This window comes from Python bivittatus, unplaced genomic scaffold, assembly GCF_059951505.1.
Source record: "Python bivittatus isolate LINGU-HERP-01145 unplaced genomic scaffold, Pbiv_v1 ctg000310_np1212, whole genome shotgun sequence".
Classification (NCBI taxonomy): Eukaryota; Metazoa; Chordata; class Lepidosauria; order Squamata; family Pythonidae; genus Python; species Python bivittatus.
Genome location: NW_028277054.1, coordinates 1745304 through 1765909, shown reverse-complemented (window position 1 = coordinate 1765909; position 20606 = coordinate 1745304). Strand labels below are relative to the sequence as shown.

The window sequence follows — 20606 nt, the reverse complement described above, 5'->3', positions numbered from 1 at the left end:
ATTTAGTCAGCAGAGGATTATCCTTTGGTTGAAGGGAGGGTAAAATGGAAAGAACAGAAGGCAAAAAAGCAGAGAGAAAAATATTTATTCTGCGAGTTAAACCTTCCAGAGCTTCTAATGACCAGCTTGCAATTTGTTTGGGGCAGAGGGCCAGGATGTTGGGGCGGGGAGAATGATCTACAGGTGCTTAGATGGGGAAAAAGGTCCGGTCACTTGTTTCTGGGAAGGGAAAAGGGTAAATTCAGCCCTGGCTTATGAAGGAGAAACTGCCCAAGTAAGAAGAAGATGTGATGGGTCCTTCTGCTGCTTTTACAATTATATTTTCAGATGTACCTTTTTACGCCCTTAAGGACTGGAAAGGTAACCTCTCAGAAGTCAGAGGAATGCTGGTGGAAGCCTTCTTGGAGGAGCGCTGAAGGCACGAAAAAGGGATCAACTGCCCATCCTGATCACTGGCACGGCAGGAGGAGAGCCATGCTAGTCTAGGGTAGCCAGAAATCAGGAGGAATCTGGTAACGCCTTTTCCAGCAAAAGCTTCTGGCTTGTAATAAAATTTGTTAGCTGGAAAAGGCACTACCAGACTCCTGATTTTTGACTGGTGGGTGCTTGTCGTGAGACAGAGCAGAACTCGTCTGCTTTTTCCTCCATTCTGGTGATGAGAAATAATTTTAAAAGGCACTAGGAAGAACCATGAGTGGTTAGGACTCCAAGTGGCTGCAATAACCACTGTAAAAACTCTTCATCCCAAAGCATCTTCTGCCTCCAGCAAACCATTTTTTTTTTTAAGCAGGGAAAGTCATTCTAGTTCCAAAAAACCTGCAACCCCTGTTCAGTTGGAAAAAGACGTTGGGCAAAAGAAAAAAGCAAAAAAGAGCCGCAGAAATTCCCTTGGGAGCAGTTAAGCTTCCTTAGAAGCCAGAACAGAGCCACCGTGGCACAGTTAATCCACTGGTTTTTGCCGTTTCGCTATTTGAGTTTACGTTGTGGCATTGCAGAGGTTCCCACTTCTGCAAACTGCCGAGAGTCAGAAGATCGCAGTGGTTTAAAAATCTAAGGAAGAAGCTCAAGTTAGATATATTGGTTTATATTTATTTTCAGTGCTTCCTTTATTTATTCAAGACCTTTTCAGATTCTCAGGAACTCTTCGTTGTGGCCAGCAGCATCCTGCATGCTCTGCGCTACCCAAAAGGTAAGTCAACCTTTGACCAGCCTCACTAGCCAGGCACTGCATGCGGGCACGGGAGGGTGTGGCATCTGAAACAATACAAGGCAAACCCCACACTGCACCCCAGCATTGCCCACTTGTCTTTCTCCCAGCCTCTTCCCCTCCTCCCTCTCATTTTCCCCCTTGGGAGGCAGAATCGGTCTCCCCTTTCTTGCACCAGAAGTGTTATCCTTCTCCTGGGAGAAAGAGGTACCCAAAGCATTTCTCAGCCATTCATCAGCCTTCCCAAGAAGATGATGCTTCTCCTCCCATTGATTCCTGGACCCTTGGAGATGGCGGAGGGGGTCCTTCCCAGACACCTCCCCAGGCCCTCCCCACTTGTCCCCTTCCCCCTGCCAAGGAGCCCCTGCCAGAGTTCCACAGTCCGGGCAGCGGCCTTCTCAGCAGACCGACTGGGCTTGGCACGGGAGGCTGTCCTGAGTTCCAAGCGTGGTCGTCCCTTTCGGTGGCCTAAACCAGCAGGGCCAGCTGATCTGGCAGCAGAAGAAGCTGCGGACGCTGCGGAAGACGGCGTGGCGGAAGATGATGAAGAGCCAGGGGTCCACGATGGGGTTGAGCGCGCTCAGGCGGAAGGCAATCATGTCGTCCGCCTCCCTGTGGTCCGGATCGATGCCCCCAATATAGGCTCGGATCTAGAAGGGGGGGAAGCAAAGGGTCAGCATCTCCCAGTCCCAAATCCACAAGAAACATGGAATCTTTCCACTTTCCTTGCAAATAATTTCATTTTATTTGCTTGTTAGGCTGAGCAAGTCCCCCAAGGAGCGTTGGCGGCTGAGAGTAGATTAGAGTTTGGTCCAACACCTCCATGACTACCCCACACGGCTCGGTTTTGCCTTCCTTTGATGGGTTGTCTTCAATTCTGTTGGGACCGTGGCTTCCACAAAGCACTGGTACTCCACCATACCAAGGCAAGCAAATGATCTAATAGCTTTCCACATCCTCTTTTGAAGCATTTATTGTCTTCCTCTATAGTCTGCTTATTTACTCCCAGAGCACTCAAAATAGCTCTAAGATTTGAAAAACTACCCACCCAAATCACAGAACAACAACATTCTGAGCAATCGAAGTCAGAGGCTCTTGCTTCCATGGATTAAGCTGCTGATTCAATGAAAAATAAGTGGGGTGGATTCTGCCCTCTGTGCCGCAAAACCTCTCAAACAGCTACCTGGAATTTGGGGGTCCCAAACTGTAAGGCTGCTTCTGAAAATCACCCTGGTTTATTTGATTGTTCATTCATGTTTTCATTTCATCTTTGCAGCAATCCTATGCGGTGAGTCAGACTGACCCAAGGCCACCCAATTCCAGCTTCTTGGCTGAACAGGGTTTTGAACATGACTCCCCAGTTTGAGATTAATGTTAAAACACTACAGATGCAGCTCCTAGTTATTTACAATGCACCCGAGGATCTCCAGCCACAAGAGGCTCTCCGGCTGCTTAAGATTGCAGCCCTGGATTCATTGGGTTCTCTCCTACTTTTGTCCTAGCTGCTCTCCCCCTCCCCCAAATTAATAGCAGGCTTTAGGTTTCTCTTAAGAAAGTGGAGAGCAATTTTGACCTACCGGTAACTCTGGTTGCTGCAAAAGTCCTGAGAAAGTGGAATGGGAACTGAAACAGAGAAGACCCTTCTTTTCTCAACAGGCAATTAGGACCTGAGGAAAGACTTCCTCATTTGCAGGAAACTTTTGTAAGAGCAATTACAGGTCTCCTGCTGTACTTACACTTGTGACCCAGGAAGATGGATTCCTGTTCATCACAAGCCCAGCTGTTATCTCTGGCTGCAGATCCACTGGCAAGAACTGGCTTGTACTCTGACCCAGAAGTCAAAGGTTGCAAGTTCAAACCGGGTGTCAGGATCCATGGATATTTTCAGAAACCCTGCATCGTTTTGCAGCTTCCCTAACCTGGACACCATCCATATGTTTGGACTTCAAGAATTCCCCAACTGGGTTGGCCATTGCTGAGAAATCTGGGAACGGAAGCCCAGGCATCTGGAAGGCGGTGAGTTAGGGAAATCTGGTCTGTTCCCTACGACCCTGTTCTGGATTACCATGTTCCCTCAGCATCTCAAGAATGTGCTTTGGTTAAAATGCAGTTGATCCAGGGGATGAACAGAAATGAAAAGCAACAAGACCACATCAATTCCTTGAAAGCGTGGCAGAGGGTTTTCAATTGTCCCATCAGGAAGCAATCTGACTGCACCAGATGTTGTATAAGGAAGGCTCCCAGCTTCAATTCCTCCCATCCAGTGTTTCTCAACCTTAACAACTGGCTGGGGAATTCTGGGAATTGAAGACCACACAGCTTAAAGCAGCCAAGGTTGAGATACGCTGCTCCCATCATTGGACAGGGCTGAAAAGGTGATGGGAGGACACCCCTACACCAGGCCCTTCCCCTGGCCTGATTGTTAAGAATACCAGAAATGATCTGCCATCATTCTGTTGCAAAGAAGCTTAAGGTAACTGGAAGGTAATTACAACTAATATCATAATTAGTCAGCAGAAGTGAAGCTCAGGGTTCCCAGCTGCAGCAGAGCAGGAATGCCCTGAAAACGGGCTCCAAAGATGTCCTCTAAGTTGGACACTGATCAAGAAGGGAAGGAGGACAAACAGGATTTCCAACTAGGATCCCCTTCCAACCAAAAGGATTTGGTTGACTTCTGGCCATAAAAAAGCCATAATTTGCAGCAACAACCGTCCCTCTTTGAGAATTTTTTTTTAATGCATGATGGAAAAGGTGGAAGATGAGTGAAAAAATGTAAGACATTGTAAATGGAAGGTAAAGTTACTGGATCCCTCCCAGACTTTCATTCCCTTTAAGACAAAGCACAATGAAAATTTGGTCTGGGCACAGGATGTAAAAAATAAGAGAGGCTTTGTAATAGACATGGAAAATTACAAGAAAGATGGGTTTTTAAGCACAGCTCGTCAAACTTGTATTTATAAATGTTGATCTGTATTTTTAGCTTGTGTCTGTCAGAATAAAAAACTTCCTTTTAAAAATTGAATGGCTGCCCTAAGAAAACCACGGAATATTTATTTTTGGAAGATTTATCTCTACCCAAGAAACTTCAGTGAGTTTTACTTTGCCTCTCAGTTTGAGGAACTTTGATCAGGTAAAGAGACCCAGAACCCAAGAAAGAAAGAAAAAAATTAAAGGATTTACACAGTGCCCTGACAAATTCTCGGTTCAGGGGGAGAAAATTTGTGATATTTACGTTGATTCCCAACTGACCTACATTTATTAAGAGATCCACATGCTTGCTTACAATAATAAGGAATCATATATCCCTCTGAATTCTGGTGATTCTGAATCAATCCAAATGTGTTTCACATTAAAATCTCTGTTGGATTAAAGGCTGCTCCTCCGGAATGCTAGCTTATAAAACCCTTTCTTTTATATCAATTTTTTAAAAAGTTTTAAAGAGAAGGAAAAACTAACAAAAACTAATATAAAGTAAAGAAAGGGAAAGAAAGGAAAAGAAAGAAAAAAAGACAAAGGTGCAGGAAAAAAAGATAAGAAATAGAAAGAAGCCGCTTTTGATGGTCTTTGCAGCAAATACAAGTATGTTTACAAATTTGTTTCTTACTCTATGGTTACGAGAAGCTCCCTCTTTTCTATTATCTGGTTTTTTTCTAATTGTCAACACCACAAACCATAAGTGCATTTTTTTCTGTTTCATGCAAAAAGTCAGTTTATGAAACACTTTCAAAAGCATTTGCAGTTCTCGGAGAAAAGAAAAGCAGGCTTGGTTGTTTGGCAAAAGCTGCAGCTGAATTTTTATCGATGCCTTTTTGTAAGCACTATTTAGCGAGCCCCTCGCTTTCAAAAAACGGGTTTGTTTTTTTAACCTACCCAAATTCTCCGTTCAATTAAATAGCAATCAGACTTGGGGTGGGAAAAAGTCTCTCCAGTCAGTTGTGTTAGATTCCCCCATTTGAAAATGGATCGTGGAACCCGTTCCTCACTTTGTAAACGGAACCGCATCTTTGGAAATCTCCTTGGAAGGAACTCAGCATACTTTCTTGGTTCTGGGAAGATCTTTTCTCCAGTTCGAGTTGCAGCTGAGCCTTACAAGGGAGAAAATCTCTGGGGGAACCGCTTGAAAAATGACTGAAGATTGCTTTCCCACTTAGATTTCCAGAGCAAGCCAACGGTTGTGCTAGCTAATAGAGGATGGGAATTGTGCATCACTTTTGGACAGCCCTTGGCTTCCAAGGCACTTCTCTCCTACTTCGTGCTGCTTCCCCCAAGGAATATAAGGAGATATTCTGGGAAGAGAGAGGCTGCCGTTTTGAGAAAGTCTGACAAGATGAGGCTGAGCTGAATCAGAAGCAGTCAAGGGTGGAGACCCCTCCATGAACATTAGCAGGGAGTGGTCTTTCTTGAAGAGGTCCTCAGTCTAGGTCAGTGTTTCTCAACCTTGGCAGCTTGAAGTCCACCCATCTTCAAGCTGCCAGGGTTGAGAAACACTGGTCTAGGCTCTTGGACAGCAGAGATCTGTCAAGAAAATTATATCCATTGGGAGGAGATGGGCGGGGGACAAATTTAATAAAAATAAATAAATAAATAAATATCCCACAGAATGGCAAAAAAGTTCTGCAAGTTCATTCCAAAGATATATATCCCTTTGGAGTTCTCGCTGCTTGCAGAGACGGGAAATGAGGGTGAAATGCTATTAGGGAAACCTCCATTGCAGGGTTAGAAGTTCACTTAGTCTGTTAAACTTTAGATGGATTAAGTCAGCTTACTTCTACAGTGATGTACATTGGAGGAAAAGCTGCTTGTTTGGGGCTGCTGTATGTGTGGGTCAGAAGAAGACAGGCCTTAGAAAAGGGATTCCCCCTGTGTGGGCCCATGGTTTTGAAAATATTTTTATTTTAATCTTGGGGAATGTAAAGACCAAGGCAGGGATGATTGTAGGCATGGTCAAAAAGGTGAAGATGGCAAAGACAGGTGAAACCAAAACTCCACCTGTTTTTTCATGTGTCACATACGCAACGCACATAAAAACCAGGCAGAGCTTCAATTCCACCTCTTGCATTTTTGACCACACCCTGAGGACACCCCTGGATTGATGGTTTCTCTCCAAAGCGGGGAGCAAATTGTAGAAATTGCAGTCTCGTTTGGTGGGGAAAAAACCTTTTACGATCGATTCCCTGTTTTATGATCGGTGCTTTGGTGTTTGGCTGTTGTAAGGAAGACAGATGCGCCCTAGAAGAATAAGACGTGATGAAGCCGATGGAGAAGGAGGAGAAACTTCACAGAAGGGATGTAGAAAGACTGGGGCTTACCTTTAAACCCAGGGACACCGAACGGAGGCTATGTTTGCGCTCACAGTTCCGCGCAAGGGAGAGAAGTGGCGGCTGGGATCTGGCCGTTTGGCCTCTTTTCCAAAAGCCGCTCATGTTCGGGGCAAGTCGCCCCTTCCCAGACGCACGGGGACTTCAGGAGCCACAGAAACCTCCCAGCAAAGAAGGATACTAGCAGTCATTGGCCCTTGCACATGCTGGCTGGGAATTTTGGGAGCCGGGGTCCCTGCACTTCTGGAAGGCCCCCACTGAAGAAAGGTAGTCTAAAGCAGGGCTTTTTTTAAGTCAAAGCCTGCATTTTGTCCTGGAGGAGAATCCTGGCCAGGGGCCAGCGCGGGACGCAAGGAAACTCGATTCCACGGAAGTGGAATGAAAATGGCACTAAGCGAAATCCAAGCTTATCCCCTCCCTCCCAGGTGTCCAATAACGTTCTCCTCCTCTCACAATAAAAATAGTGAATAAAAATGCCTTGGGTTATTTACAAAAATAAGAAAGGCGGGATAAAAAAAAAATCTAAAAATAAAAACAATAAAAATGATAATTTGGCAGCCACTGGGCAGCTGCAGGCACGGTTTTCAGAGGGGAGGTGGGGGTGAAATGCATCCTGCAGCTCCCCCCGCCCCGAAGGAGACAGGCTCCAAGGGGAGAGAAAAATCCCCCCCCCCCGGCTGTTGGCATGATCCCCTGGCCCATATTCCTCAGCTAGGAGCAAGAGACAGGCAGAAGCGAGAGATATTTTCCCACCCACACTATAACCACAGAGATGCTCTCCAGGGACCAGTCTGAGTTTTTTCCTGATCTGTGCAGCATTATTTCCTGCCTTAATTGTTTTTCGGCTGCCTGTTTCCTTTTTCAGATGTCTGCAGTGTTTGGGGTTTCTTTTTTTCCAGTGTCCTTGGGGAATGGGTCAAAAAAGTCAAGATGGCAGTCGCTGCCATGCAACTGAAGGCCGCCCCCTCCTTTTTAAGTGCACAATCACGGCTGCCATCTTGACTCTTTTGACCGCCCTCCCTCAAAACACTACAATAACTCTTAGGCCAGTGTTTCTTAATCTAAGATGGGTGGACTTCAACTCCCAGAATTCCCCAGCCAGCATGGCTGGCTGGGGAATTCTGGGAGTTGAAGTCCACATATCACAAAATTCCTAACGTTGGGAAACAGTGTCTTAGAAGGACCAATCTGGCATTCAAAAGCTGGTTTATTTCTTCCTAAGATTTTCATGCCGCGCCAAACTGGCTGACCCTTTTTTCCGAGCACACCTCTCCCTGAAACCTGGCTTCTAAAAAATGTTAGCCTCGGTTTGTCCCCAAGAGCAGCCTTTGAATCGCGCAGCAACTTTCTGAGCCGTTCTTTCTCTCCGCTCCTCTACAGAAATAGGCGAAGATCGAGTCTGGCGCGAATCCGTTCGACAGGAGGAGGAGGGAAGGCTTCAATTGCGCCCTGGATGCTCTGCCGCTTCATAACCGCAGATTAAGTGATAAGGCCGGTTGTGATTGCAGGGTGGCAAAGAAAATAGGTGCTTTGCACGCGCAGGACCTCCCTGGGAACCCTGCAGGCTGGCGTAAAAAGCTGAGATATGGAACAGAAGAAGGGCTGGAATGGAGTCTGGCTCCCGGGAGATTCCGGACCCTCCTTTGGGGAGCATGAGGTGCTCCCATCCCATAACTCGGAGCAAACTTTCCTTGGCTTCCCCCAAGCCCTAGCGAGCGAAGCCACTGGCGCCAGCATCTAAAGCAGGCAGCTTTTCCCCACGGCAGGTATGTCTGTCACCCCCTTATCGGCTGCCCCTTTGATGACTCTTGACGCCCGGCAATTGTTGGCACAGCCTGCCCCAAACAGCCTTTCCTGCTGACTTATCACACCTGCCTGGCTTCTGTTGCCACAGTAATGTAAAACAAGCCTTCCACAATCCTGTTTTGGGCCGGATACTCCAGAACAACTGGTTGGAACTGCCTGGCATTGGATGGCAGGGGGGGCAAATTCGGGCACTTCAGTTCTAAAGCTGCAGAGGTAGGTCGTGACTGGGAGAGGGGTTTTCTGACCCAGTAAACCAGGCTCCTGATCGATTGATCAATCAATCATTCATTCAGATAGAATGATAGATGATAGAGTATTTTTTCAAATAGATACAGTGAAAATGACAGTGATAAACTTTTAAAAGGGGCTATGAAAGTGAAGCAATACCTGTACCATTACACAAACTTTTTAAACTTAAAAAAAAAAGGTGTTTCTCCAGTCTGAACGAAGGGGAAATATCGGAGGCATGAAGGGCATAAATTAATCTACCCCAAACAGGCACTCCCCAGATACAGGATGTGGCCACACTAACAAAGCTTTCTTACGCTAAAAAGTCCTACGGTACTTTTCTTTTTTTCTGGCACGATCGCCTTGTCCACCCAGTCGTTCTCCTTGGTCCTTTCCAGCCCTACCGTATCACTTTTCTGGAGGTGCATTTCATGTTTCCGTCTGCACTAACATTTCCATGGCATTGATATAATGCCCTACAAATGTTGGCCTTGGGCAAACCTATCATACCTCCTGCAACTCCTGTTTGCTTTGCGAGACTTTCTTTGTTCTTCTTCCAAGCTGCAGCTGATTGATATCTCCGAGTTACCAAGGGGAAAGGGAAGATTCAGGGTTAAGATCAAAGCTGGGCTCACTTCAAGCCAGGACAGTTAATTCCTCTTTATCAGACGCCCGACCCTGCACTGCACTCCACTTCCTACTTAGAACACCTTGCGTGGATTCCCATAGTCCCCTCCTCTGTCCACAACCTGTGGGTTGCATGTAAAAAAGGGGTAGGACTTCAATTGCACAGTGAGGGCTGCCATCTTGCCTTTTTTGACCCCCCCACCAACATATTTTCCAAGAAGGAGGCAATCAGCCTACATTGAGAAGGCGATTTGCTGCTTCCCCTGCCTGTTTTCTGCTTCGTCAAGCTTGCAAATTGCAAATCAAAATCAGGGTTTTGGCCTACTGCATTTCCCGGGAAAGTTGCAAAGGGGGAGGTGGAAGCACAAAAGAGAAAGGAAGAAATTAACCTTAAAAGCTGCCACACCCACCTTGTTTACATAGTGGTGAAAACAGGGCAAGCTGTGGTCTGCCCAGGAGTGGAGTGTATTTTCTGTCATCAGAAGCATTTCCTCATAATTTAGGTGCAGTTTATTATTGGGCCCTTTTATACTGTTTATACTATTTAACATCTTACTATGCATTTGATACTATCTAACCTCATTAAATATTGGCCCCTTTCTTAGCCCCCCCCCCACGTTTTACCGACAATGGGGTCTTTTTCCTGTGGCCGTATCAGAAGCAAGCTGGTGCCCTTCAGATATTTGGGCATCTCCTCCCCTCCGTTCCAGCCCGCAGAATCTGGGCTAAAGAGTAGGGCTCTGAAGTCCCGTTCCCCCCCCCCGGCAAGAAGGCATCAAATTCCCTGCCCTGGTCCACTGTTTGGGGCATCTTGATGGGGGCCATTGTCCAAAGCGTGGTTGCTGACTGCCAGGGACTCTGGGTGGCTGATGCTTTAAACGCCAGGAAGAATAAAATGAAGAAGCAGATGACAGACATCCAGAAGAGAAGACCGTACAGAACAACGGAGAGCAGCCTACGGGGGCTCAACACCCACCCTAACTCCAGGCCTGAGAAAACCGCCAGGTTTTCAAGAGTTTGCAGAACAGCATCCAGTTGGGAACCTTGAGGATCTCGGGGAAGATCCCCGTTCCACTGCAATAGAGAAGGTGCATTTCCTAGGTCCCAATAAATGGCATTGTTTAATTGGGGGACATGGAGAGCACCTAATCAATATAATGCAATACCCTTTGGTTTCACAAAGGGAACGTGGAGGCATACTTTCTAACTGGGAGAAGCGCAAGGCCGCAGGTAGCCGCAGACCCAGCTTGTCCCATGTTCCTTTCAGTCCAGTTTCCTACCTGCCCAGGTGCAGGGTTCACCCCCTCTTCCGTCATTCCTCTGCATCTGATGTAGGTTCTCTTTTAAACAAACTCCTGCCCACCTTGGTTTCCTTAAGGGAAACAAAGACTGGGGGCACCTGATTTACCACATCTTCCCCTTGACTGTTTATCCCTCTCTAGTCAATTTCAAAAGGGGCCCAGCCCCTGAGAAACCCTGTTCAGTCAATCTCCATGTTCCTTCTAGCCAGTTTCACAGCACCCAGAAGAACATTCCCTTTGATCTCCAGCCACAACTGCTTGGCCCAGCAGATGCCCCAAAACCATCACGGAACAAAGGGGAGATTTCAAAACCAAGTGCCTGTGTTGAGTGTTCTTTGAGTGAACTAGTTGGCCCCTTGGTGGGTTATGCCAAGGGTGTCCTTGGGAGGGTCAGAACAGTCAAGATGGGGGCTGGGACGATGCAGTCGAAGCCCTGCTTCTTTTTAACATGTGTTGTATGCATGTTGCACGCCGCAGCCCCAGTCTGCCATCTTGACTTTTTTGACCCCTTCTATAAACACTGCTATCAAACGCTATGCTTAAGTTTCCTGGCATGAAAAGTTCCTCTTGCATCTCCGTTTGACAACCGTGCCATATTGCGCAAAAAAGCTTCTTTTGGGCAAGACTGTAGACTGCCCAATTGTTTAGCTTCCTGATTAAGAGGAGATGAAATGGTTCTGTTCCTTCTACTTCCCCCTTTAATTGCTACTTTCTTGCACATGTTTTCTGTTCTGGCTCTTCCATCCTGTTGATGAGATTGCAAGCCATCCTGAATGTTGATTTTAATGGGAAAAAATGAGAGGAAAATGGCTCTTAACAAGTAGAGCCAGATCATTAACATTATCCTCATTTCATAAAACAGCGTCTTGGGCTTTCTATCCCAACAACCAGCTTCCGAAACCTTCTGTCTCAAACAGTTTGATTGGATGAGAATATAGTGGCATCTATCTGGGTGTCTGAGTCAAAATCTGCAAAAGGCATGGTTTCCTTGCAATGCCAAGCCCTGGCACACAGAGAGTTCAATGGGGTAAGAAACTGGGATTCTGGTCAGAATCAGACTCTTCCCATCTCCCATATGAAATGGGAACAAAACCTGTCATTGCTTTTTGGAACCATTGGAGAACTAGCATGTCTCTGCGTGCTATCTGGGCCAGGATGTTATTAATTAATTAATTTATTAATTTATTAAATAAATGTGTCCTCCGCCCACCCCCCCACCCCCAATGGGGAGATGTTAGTTGAGTCTAATCAAGGTGTAGTTGTGTTATGAGTCTGTTATGGTGCATTATGGTTGTTTTAACGTTATTTTGTAATTAGAATTATGTATTCTTTGCAGTGGGCATGAAACTGAGCCAACTCAGGGAGGCAGTGAAGGACAGGAAGGCCTGGCACGATGTGGTTCGTGGGGTCACGAAGAGTCGGACACGACTTAACGACCGAACAACAAAAATTCTTTGCAGAGTGTGGTGAACTGCCCAGGATTATGGATGTAAGATGGGTGGCTGTATCCATTCTCTAAATCAGTGTGTCTCAAACTTGGCAACTTTAAGGTGGGTGGACTCCAACTCCCAGAATTCCCCAGCCAGCATGGCTGTCTGGGGAATTCTGGGAGTTGGAGTCCACCCACCTTAAAGTTGCCAAGTTTGAGACACACTGCTCTAAATGAATAAATAACTCCACTGTGAATGTTATATCCCTGAAAACTGGCAAGCGTGGAATTGAAAATGTAGGGTTCAAAAGAGAGAGGGAGGGAAAAAATGTGAAAAAAAGAGAAAGGCTGGTGTCTTTCATTTTCCTGGGTTTTTTCCTGAACAATTTTTCCATCTTTGTCCAGAAGCACCCATACCTTTAATCAAGACAAACAACTGAACATTATCCAAAACTGGAAAGGGAAACCCAGTTACTTGCTCCTGAACATCTGCTACGTGCCTCTGTATTTACCTAACTTCTGCGGATGGAGGGGGGGGAGATAAGATAAGGACTTCCGCCTTGCGAGGCTCACTGATTCCTGCTGGATTTTTTGGCAGGGGAAAGAGCTGACATCTTAGCAACACGCCCCAGACAAGTGACTGGGGGGCCCCAGATGTTGGGGGTGGGGGGGGAGAAAGAGAAATCAGGCAAGTTCTGCTTAAAACGGCTCATTCTTCTGGCGGTAGAAAATTATGTTTCCAGACCTTGTGCAATTTTAACGTTAACTGGAAACCCTTTGGGGGCTTTTTGCGGGAAACAGAAAAAAATAAAATGATGTTGCAGGGATGGGATGGTTAGAAATAATATGGGCTGAGAGAAGTAATGAAAGGTATGTTGTGTGCTGGAACAAGAGTTTGATGCGTCCTGCTACTTATATCTGTTGTAAGGAGGGTCGGAAGTCAAGTCTCTTTTTTTGTTTGCTTTTTCTTGTTTTCTGCACTTTTGGTCCTGATTGCTCTTTCGTTCGAATCTTCCTTCCTTCCTTCCTTCCTTCCTTCCTTCCTTCCTTCCTTCCTTCCTTCCTTCCTTCCTTCCTTCCTTCCTTCCTTCCTTCCTTCCTTCCTTCCTTCCTTCCTTCCCTCCCCCTCCCTCCCTCCCTCCCTCCCTTCTTTTTCTCCTTCTTTCTCTCCTTTCCTTCCTCTTTCTCTCTCTTCTCCTTCTCCTTCTCCTTCTCTCCTTCCTTCCTTCCTTCCTCCCTCCCTTCTCCCTCCCTCCCTTCTTTTTCTCCTTCTTTCTCTCCTTCTTTCTCTCCTTCTTTCCTTCCTCTTTCTCTCTCTTCTCCTTCTCCTCCTCCTCCTTCTCCTTCTCCTCCCTCCCTCCCTCCCTTCCTTCCTCTCTCTCTCTCTCTCCTTCCTTCCTTCCTCCCTTCTCCCTCCCTCCCTCCCTTCTTTTTCTCCTTCTTTCTCTCCTTCTTTCCTTCCTCTTTCTCTCTCTTCTCCTTCTCCTTCTCCTCCTCCTTCTCCTCCCTCCCTCCCTTCCTCTCTTTCTCTCCCTTCTTTCTTCCTCCCTCCCTTCTTTTTCTCCTTCTTTCTCTCCTTCTTTCCTTCCTTTCTCTCTCTTCTCCTCCTCCTCCTCCTCCTCCTCCTCCCTTCCTTCCTTCCTTCAAAATTAGTCCTTGTTCGTTTTCTAGTGTTTCTGTTTTACAATTTCATAAATAATCTAAAAATAAATTTTAAAAATTTTAAAAAGGGAAATTAGGTGCCCAGGCAGTGCCAACCCAAGGGTAGATGGAGTCCCTAGGCCACACGGACTGATGCCAAGATTTGCCCTTTTAGAATGATTCCGAAGGAGGGGAGGCATCGGCGCCCCTAAGCTTTGGCCCCTAAGCTGAGGGTTCTGGACTACAAGGCCCCTCATCCCTGGGCTGGTTGGGTTGGGAGGCCCTCCTGTTGCAAGAAATCAAGGCAGAGAATGCCCTCTCTGGGGACCAGCTTTGGAAAGCAGTTGCCCGTGAAGTGAATTCCACAGCTAGCCATGGGTCGTGGGAAGCCTTCTTGGAGCCCATTAGAATCTAGTGCAGTGTTTCTCAACCTTGGCCGCTTTAAGATGTGAGGACATCAATTCCCAGAATTCCCCAGCCAGCACAGCTGGCTGGGGAATTCTGGGAGTTGATGTCCTCACATCTTAAAGCGGCCAAGGTTGAGAAACACTGGTCTAGTGTGGTGGTGAAAACATCCTTCCTTCCAAGTCTTCCATAAAATTTTATTTATTTATTTATTTATTTATTTGTTTGTTTGTTTATTTATTTAATTTGTATAGCCGCCCATCTCGAACAAAGGACTGTGGGTGGCGAACCCTCATAAAATGAGTTCGACCAATTACAAAAAGAAAAATTAAATACGCAATGGCCGCCGAGAGGTATTATAATCCATAGGTGTTAGCATAACCAGGAAATGGGGCCCTGCACACACTCGGGACCCCAGGCCCGGACACATGACCTGGTCTTCATGAAGACCAACAAGGTCGGGGCCATCCTAATCTCAGGAGGGAGATGTTCCAGAGGGCAAGCGCAACTCCCAACCCTCCATCCAGCTCCCTTAGTTGTGCTCATCGTGTCCTGTTGAGGGTCTGCTCCAAAGCTCCTGAGCTGGCCTTGTGGAGGAGATATTCCACAATGGGGGGAAATGTTGTTCCCACAGGGAGCAGAACCATCTCCTTTACAGGCTGTTATATTACCTGGGCTTCTCTAGATGGGTATTTCCATCACAGGAGGCATTATCAGAACAGTAAAAGCATTAAAAACTCTCCTTGTTCCTCTACCCTCCCCACCTCTTTTTCCTCTGATGCCATGTCTCTCTCCTTTTTTAAGTCTGTAAGGCTGAGATTCAGGGTGGGGAGGGGAGAACAAGGCAATCTGCATTCTTCATTCTTCTATAGCTTATGTGAGCGGCCTTTCTGGCTGAGAATAAGCAGTTTAAATAAATGAATAAGTGCGTGCCCTCCTTTATGGCAATGTGGGATGGGAAATGTTCCAGCTGCTCAGCTTCACTAGGATCACTTGCTATTAAAGGCTTAAAGTGGGGCCAGAAATCCAGAGGTGAGGGGCGGGGCATGAATTTTAAATTTAGGATGTGGGAACATGCAGAATTGTCCAATCTTGGCTCCCAGTGAATGAAAAATGGCACTCTGTTAATGCCAGGTTCTCAGTCTTTCAGGCCTTCCGTATGCCGAGGTTTAGGTACAGAAAATATTCTGAATTTTGCCCAAGTTCTTCAGGAAAGCTCATGTGGTTTGTATATCCTTAGGATGTTCACATTTTGTTAATTCTTATTTATAGCTGGCTCGGTTCCAGCGCAGTTAACACCCACCATGATTCAGAAATAAAGCTTGAGAAGTTTTCACCACCTAATATTTTTTGGGGGGTGGATAAATAAATAACCTTACACTTGCTGAGTCTCCTTCTCCTTTGGAAGTGGAGGAACTCCTCTGGAGAGCTTTGGGTTGGGGAAGGCAAACGAAAGACTGTTCTCTCCTAATTCCTCAGCCCACAACGGGCTGCGTTTCGAAAAGAGCAGCGGGATAATTAAGGAAGGGGGGGTATAGCTGTAAGAAATCGCTGAGAACAAAGCGAATTCCCCAAGCCTCGCTTGCCAGCTTTTTTGGCCAGGCCGTTGTCCTGAAAACAAGTTTATTTGCATTTCTTCACAGCGTTGGGGAGGTTGCGGGTGGGGGAACAAAACTGGCACTGGGTTATTTGCAAGGGAGCTGCTGGAACGGAGGGAGACGCTGGAAGGAACAGTGAACGTGGGGCAGCTGGGGGACGTGCGGGAGGCGCGTTGGGCTCAGACGGAAAGGGGGAAAAAGTGATGGGAAGGGAAGATCGTCCTGCGGAAAAGAGAAGACCGAAGGGCGCAGTTTCTCAGTGCCGGGGAATAATAGGGTGTTGACGTCGCTGCGGCTTACGATGGGTATTGATGGAGGTGTAGAAGGGACAGAACACTGCAAGTAGCAGGGAGAAATGGGGTTGTTTTAGATCGTGACTCTGAACAAAGCTGCGGCGAATTATCTGACGAGCCAGCAAATGGTTATTATCTATAGGTGTTCTCTCACCTCCCTGCTTACCCTTCTCCCCTTCTCTTTCTCTTCTTCCTCCCTAAAAAAAGAGTTCTGCCACCCACTAAACTAGTGTTTCTCAACCTTGGCAACTTGAAGATGGGTGGACTTCAACTCCCAGAATTCCCCAGCCAGCATTCTGGGAGTTGAAGTCCATGCATACTGGCTGGGGAATTCTGGGAGTTGAAGTCCACCCATCTTCAAGTTGCCACGGTTGAGAAATACAATTTAGTCCATTTTTAGTTAGTTCCAAGCTATTTCTTAGGGGTTAATGTCATTTGAATTGTCTTAACTTGGTTTGTTTTACTGTTTGGTCAGTGGCTGGCTGGCTGGGGAATTCTGGGAGTTGAAGTCCTCCCATCTTCAAATTGCCAAGGCTGAGAAACAGGGCACTAAACCCTCATCCCGCGTAAACCATACATATGTCTGAGACAGTGGGCTGTAGTCCATCAAAGTTTCATCCATTGGGTTCTCGTTCAGGGGCCACAGAGAGGCTGCCTTCACACAAAGCCCTTGACCCTCAACGGGACCCACCCAACTTCTTTCTAAGGACCATGGTCCCCACAGGGTAGGGGAAAAAAAGTCAGGATGGCGACTGCCCTCTCACAGGCAGCGCACGTTAAAAAAGACAGAGCTCTGATCCTACCATTCTGCCTGCCATCTTGACTTTTTAGACCCCCCTGCAGGGGACCATCTGCTGCGCATCGGATGAAGAGGTCAGAAAATGCGGGTCGGGTTCTCCAAGGACCAGGACGAAGGCAAATCAGTTAGAAATCCAGCAGCTGCCTTCGTGTCTACGACCGGCCTGTCGTCCTTCCATGTCCCATTTTAAAATTCTGGGAATTGTGCATGTGTTGTTGAGGGGACAGAAAGAGGCTGCTTTCTAGCTTTCTCACAATCTCATGACACCTCTTCCATCCTGGTGCCTCCAGCTGCGTTCTGCAATTCCTATGATTCCCAGCCTGCCCTGCTGGGAATGATGGGAGTGGACGTCCAGCCCCTTTGAAGTGGCTCTGGTTGGGGTGGCGCTCATAGTTTCGGTCACCATTTAGGGTTTCTGGAGGTGTGGGAGGAAAACAGCATCCAGCCGAGGAGAGACGGTCGGGTGGGACCAGCCCCGGAGTGGCTGTGCATGGCTGCCTGCGGCAAGGGGAAACAGCGGGCACCGTTGCCCGAACCATTCGCTGCCCTTCCTCCTCTGAATATGTGGGCCAGAAATATTCCCTTTCCCTTTTCCCAATACCCCCCGGGTTCTTTCATTCATGGAGGTGTGGGTTTTTTAAGAACCCCCCCACCTTCACCTCTTCAGGAATTTTACCTCTCTTCAACGACAGGCAGTGGCGTGAATGCAGCCCCCCAGCCCGCCCTCCACATGGCCCCGGCCCTCTGCCTTCCCAGGGCTGCCCACCGCGCCGGGTGCACCACTTACCGTGAGGGGCAATGAGCAGATGACGAAGATGACCGTCATGAGGGCGAGCAAGATCAGGTAGTCCACCTCTTCCTCCCCTCGGCTGAACCAGCTCTTCCGGCGGCGCTGGCCCACGTTGATGGAGCCCCTCCGGCGCTGCTTCTGCTTCTGGTACATCTGGCACAGGCTGAGGATGACCAAGCCGTTGCAGAGGAAGATGGCAGCGATCAGGAGGGCCATGACGGTGGCGTAGGACAAGGAGAAGGCGACGCCATAGCCCAGGACCATTTCCTTGTCCATCTGGACGAAACACCAGGTCCCTGGGCAGTACTGCTTGTATTTGCCCACCTTCAGGAAGGGCAAGGCGCAGAACAGGGCGCTGAAGACGTAGATGGCGGGCAGGGAGAGCTTGACCCACCTGCGGATGTGATGCTGAGAGTAGAAGTAGGGGTAGCTGATGGCCAGGCACCGCTCCACGGCCATGGCGCAGAGGACAAACATGGCAGCCAGGCTGAAGAACATCATGGAGAAGGCAAAGAGGTTGCAGAGCCAGTCCTGGCCCCCCACCATGCCCACCAGGGTGGAGTTGCAGGAGTAGGCCACGAAGACCACGGGAGACACCACGCAGGTCCCCGCCAGGTCGGTGACCGCCAGGCCGGTCACCAGGATGCAGAAGGAGGAGGTCTTGGCGCGCTGCTCTTTCCGGTGGACCCCCAAGATGGCCAGGGCTGCCACGTTGCCCACCACCCCGGCGGCGAACATGAAGGAACTCAAGGTCGGGTTGCTGTCTGTCAGCAGGGAAGTGATGTTGCTGCAGTCCCGGGGCAGACTTTTTGGGGAGCCGGGGGTCAGATTGGGGCACATTGGCACCGAGGGCCCCCCTTCAGGGTTGGGGAGGGGAGGGAGGTCTAGCACTCAGCAGCTGCTGCTGGAGGAGAGGAGAGCCTCCTCGGGATCTTTTGCCCAGGGTAAAGGTAAAGAAAGTGGCCGCTCTCACCGCGGGGAAAGAAACCAGTAGGGTGCCTGCCAAGAGCACCCAGCCGGAATCCTAGCGGGGGAGGGAGAGAATCTCACTGAGATCTAGCAGCTTGGAGCACCCACTGGGGAGTAGAAGGATGGAGGCTCGCTGAATACCTGAACCCTCCGAGCGAGAAAGCAGAAGTTGGATCCGGCTGCCGTTCCTCTGGGAGGTTCCCACTTGCGCCTCCAGCAGCCGGGGCGGGCGGGGGGCGGCAGGCCTTGAGGGGGGCTCGCCGCCGCCGCCGCCTCCTGCGCTGCCGGGCTGCCGGTGGGCTCTCCCTGCCTGGCGCGGAGCGGGACGCGGGCGGGCGGGCGAGGCGAGGCGAGGCGAGGCGAGGCGCGCCGGCCGGGCTGCGCGCAGCATCTGAGCCGTCCGGCGCTGCCGCGGGAAGCCGACGGGGCTGAGCTGGAGCGAGCGGGCGGGGACTGGGGGGAGCCGCGGCCGCCCCCCCGCGGGCCACGCCAATGGGCGTGCGGGCTGCTCCCTGCCCTGCCCGGCCCTCGCGCGCGCGCCCTCTCCGGAGGAAGGGGAAGCCCCTCGCCCCGGCCCGGCGCGACCGCCCAGCCCGGCCGCCTCGCCCTTCTTCGCCAGCTGCCCCGGGCCCCGAGCCAGAAGCGAGGCAGGCGACGGCGGGCGCCCGCGTGGACCCGCAGCCCCCGCGAAGCCCGGGGCGCGCCGAGGAGCGCGGCGGCCGGAGAGTTGCGGGGCTGCTTGGCTGCAGGAGAGAGCCCCGCGCCCGGAGCCGGCGTGGGGGCTGCCTAGGCGGCGCGTGGGCTCTTCGAGGAGCTCCAGCAGGGTCGTCGGACCCGCGGCGTTGCGGGGCGACCCCGCCGCCCCAGCTCGCGCGGGGACCATGCCCGCTGTCTCTGGCACCCGGACGAGCCCCCCCCGCCTCGCCTCGCCCCGCCCCGCCCCAACTCTGGCTCTTCTGCCGCTGAAGGCTACCCCGAGGAGGGACTCGAGCCGCCTCCACGAATCTGGCCCCCACCCCGCGCCCCCGAGGAGGAGGAACTCCCCAGGCGCCCCACGGCCGCCCTCGCTCCTGGCCCCCCGAGTTCCCGGTTTAGGGGTCGCCGCGCAGGGCTGGCCGGGGGACCCGCGAAACGGCGAGGGCAGGCTCGGGAGGAGGACTTGAAGGCCGTCAGGTGAGGCGGGGGCCTCCGGTTGCCGGGCGGAGCGGAGGGCACGGTTTGGGGAGAGCCGCCATCCGAGCAGAGGGATGGACCTGTGCGGGGACGGGGCGAGCGGCGAGGGTGGGAATGGAAGGAAGGAAGGAAGGAAGGAAGGAAGGAAGGAAGGAAGGAGGAAGCTGCACTGGTGGAACGTCTGCCTGTCCCAGTGAGTGGAAAGCGCAGCCCAAGGCTTGGTAAGGAGCGCTTGCGCAACCGAACCGGGCTCCGTGCAACGCGGGGGAGAAGCCCTTGGCGCCCCCTGCCGGGCAACGTGGGGAACGAAGCCGGCGGCGTGGAAGACCCGCGGGGAAAGCGGAGGGAAACGCCCCCCGCAGCCTTCCCCAACCTGCGCCCGACGCGTGCGTTGGATTGGACTCCCCCCCGAAAAAAACAATCCTCCCGGGAAGGCTCTTGGAGGAGAGGAGGGAGGGCAGGAGGTCGCAGGGGCCCAATCCGGAGCCTCCAGCACTAACCCAACTTCGCTTTCTTTCGGATGGTGCTTTATTAGCAATTTGCAAACCTGGCCTTGATTTAGAACTCTACCGGTTGAACAGCCTGGAGGTGCCGTTCTGAAACGTTGCAGCAGCAGCGCCAGGCTCTCCAAGGAAAGGTGCCAGAGGTTCCACATCTCAGGGCTGGGGGGTTTGGGGGCACGGGGTATTGGGCATTCCAGCCTCGGGGTCTGGCCATCGTGGTTTATCCGCAGGCCACAGCTTCCCACCCTGCGCAAACCAGGGTGAACTCAAGTCGTGGCCGATTCTCCTCCGTTCGTGGCTGGCTTGTCTCGCGCTCGCCTTTCTCCGACTTTTAAGCGCCCCCTCCTCACGGTTTTCCTAACAAGGGATCGCGGGCGACGGGGCTCTGGCCACCCAAAGGCAACCGGAGGAAGCAGCTCCACGTGTGCCAGCCCATAATCTCGGCCCTCCCGCTTCCCTCCCCTCACAAGAAGTCCTGAGGGTGCCATGGCTGTGCAATGGAAGCCCCACCATTTTCTT

General features: G+C 50.3%; 1 protein-coding gene across 1 annotated transcript; it reads right to left on the bottom strand.

Moving 5' to 3' along the window:
* Positions 1-18680, bottom strand: PTGIR (prostaglandin I2 receptor). The gene is made up of 2 exons (XM_007432445.3): positions 17440-18680; positions 1-1857 (listed from the first exon to the last, which is right to left on the bottom strand). The coding sequence occupies exons 1-2, from the start codon at positions 18280-18282 to the stop codon at positions 1606-1608; spliced, it is 1095 nt and encodes a 364-aa protein (XP_007432507.1). The 5' UTR covers positions 18283-18680; the 3' UTR covers positions 1-1605.
* Between the last annotated feature and the right edge of the window lie 1926 nt (positions 18681-20606).

What these genes read in the sequence shown, in the direction of transcription:
- PTGIR (XM_007432445.3), bottom strand. Translation starts at nt 18,282, where the DNA reads ATGTGCCCCAATCTGACCCCCGGCTCCCCAAAAAGTCTGCCCCGGGAC. An exon ending in TCTGCTCATTGCCCCTCACG is followed by an intron (nt 1,858 to 17,439) that starts GTAAGTGGTGCA and finishes CCCCCCTTCTAG; the next exon opens with ATCCGAGCCTATATTGGGGG.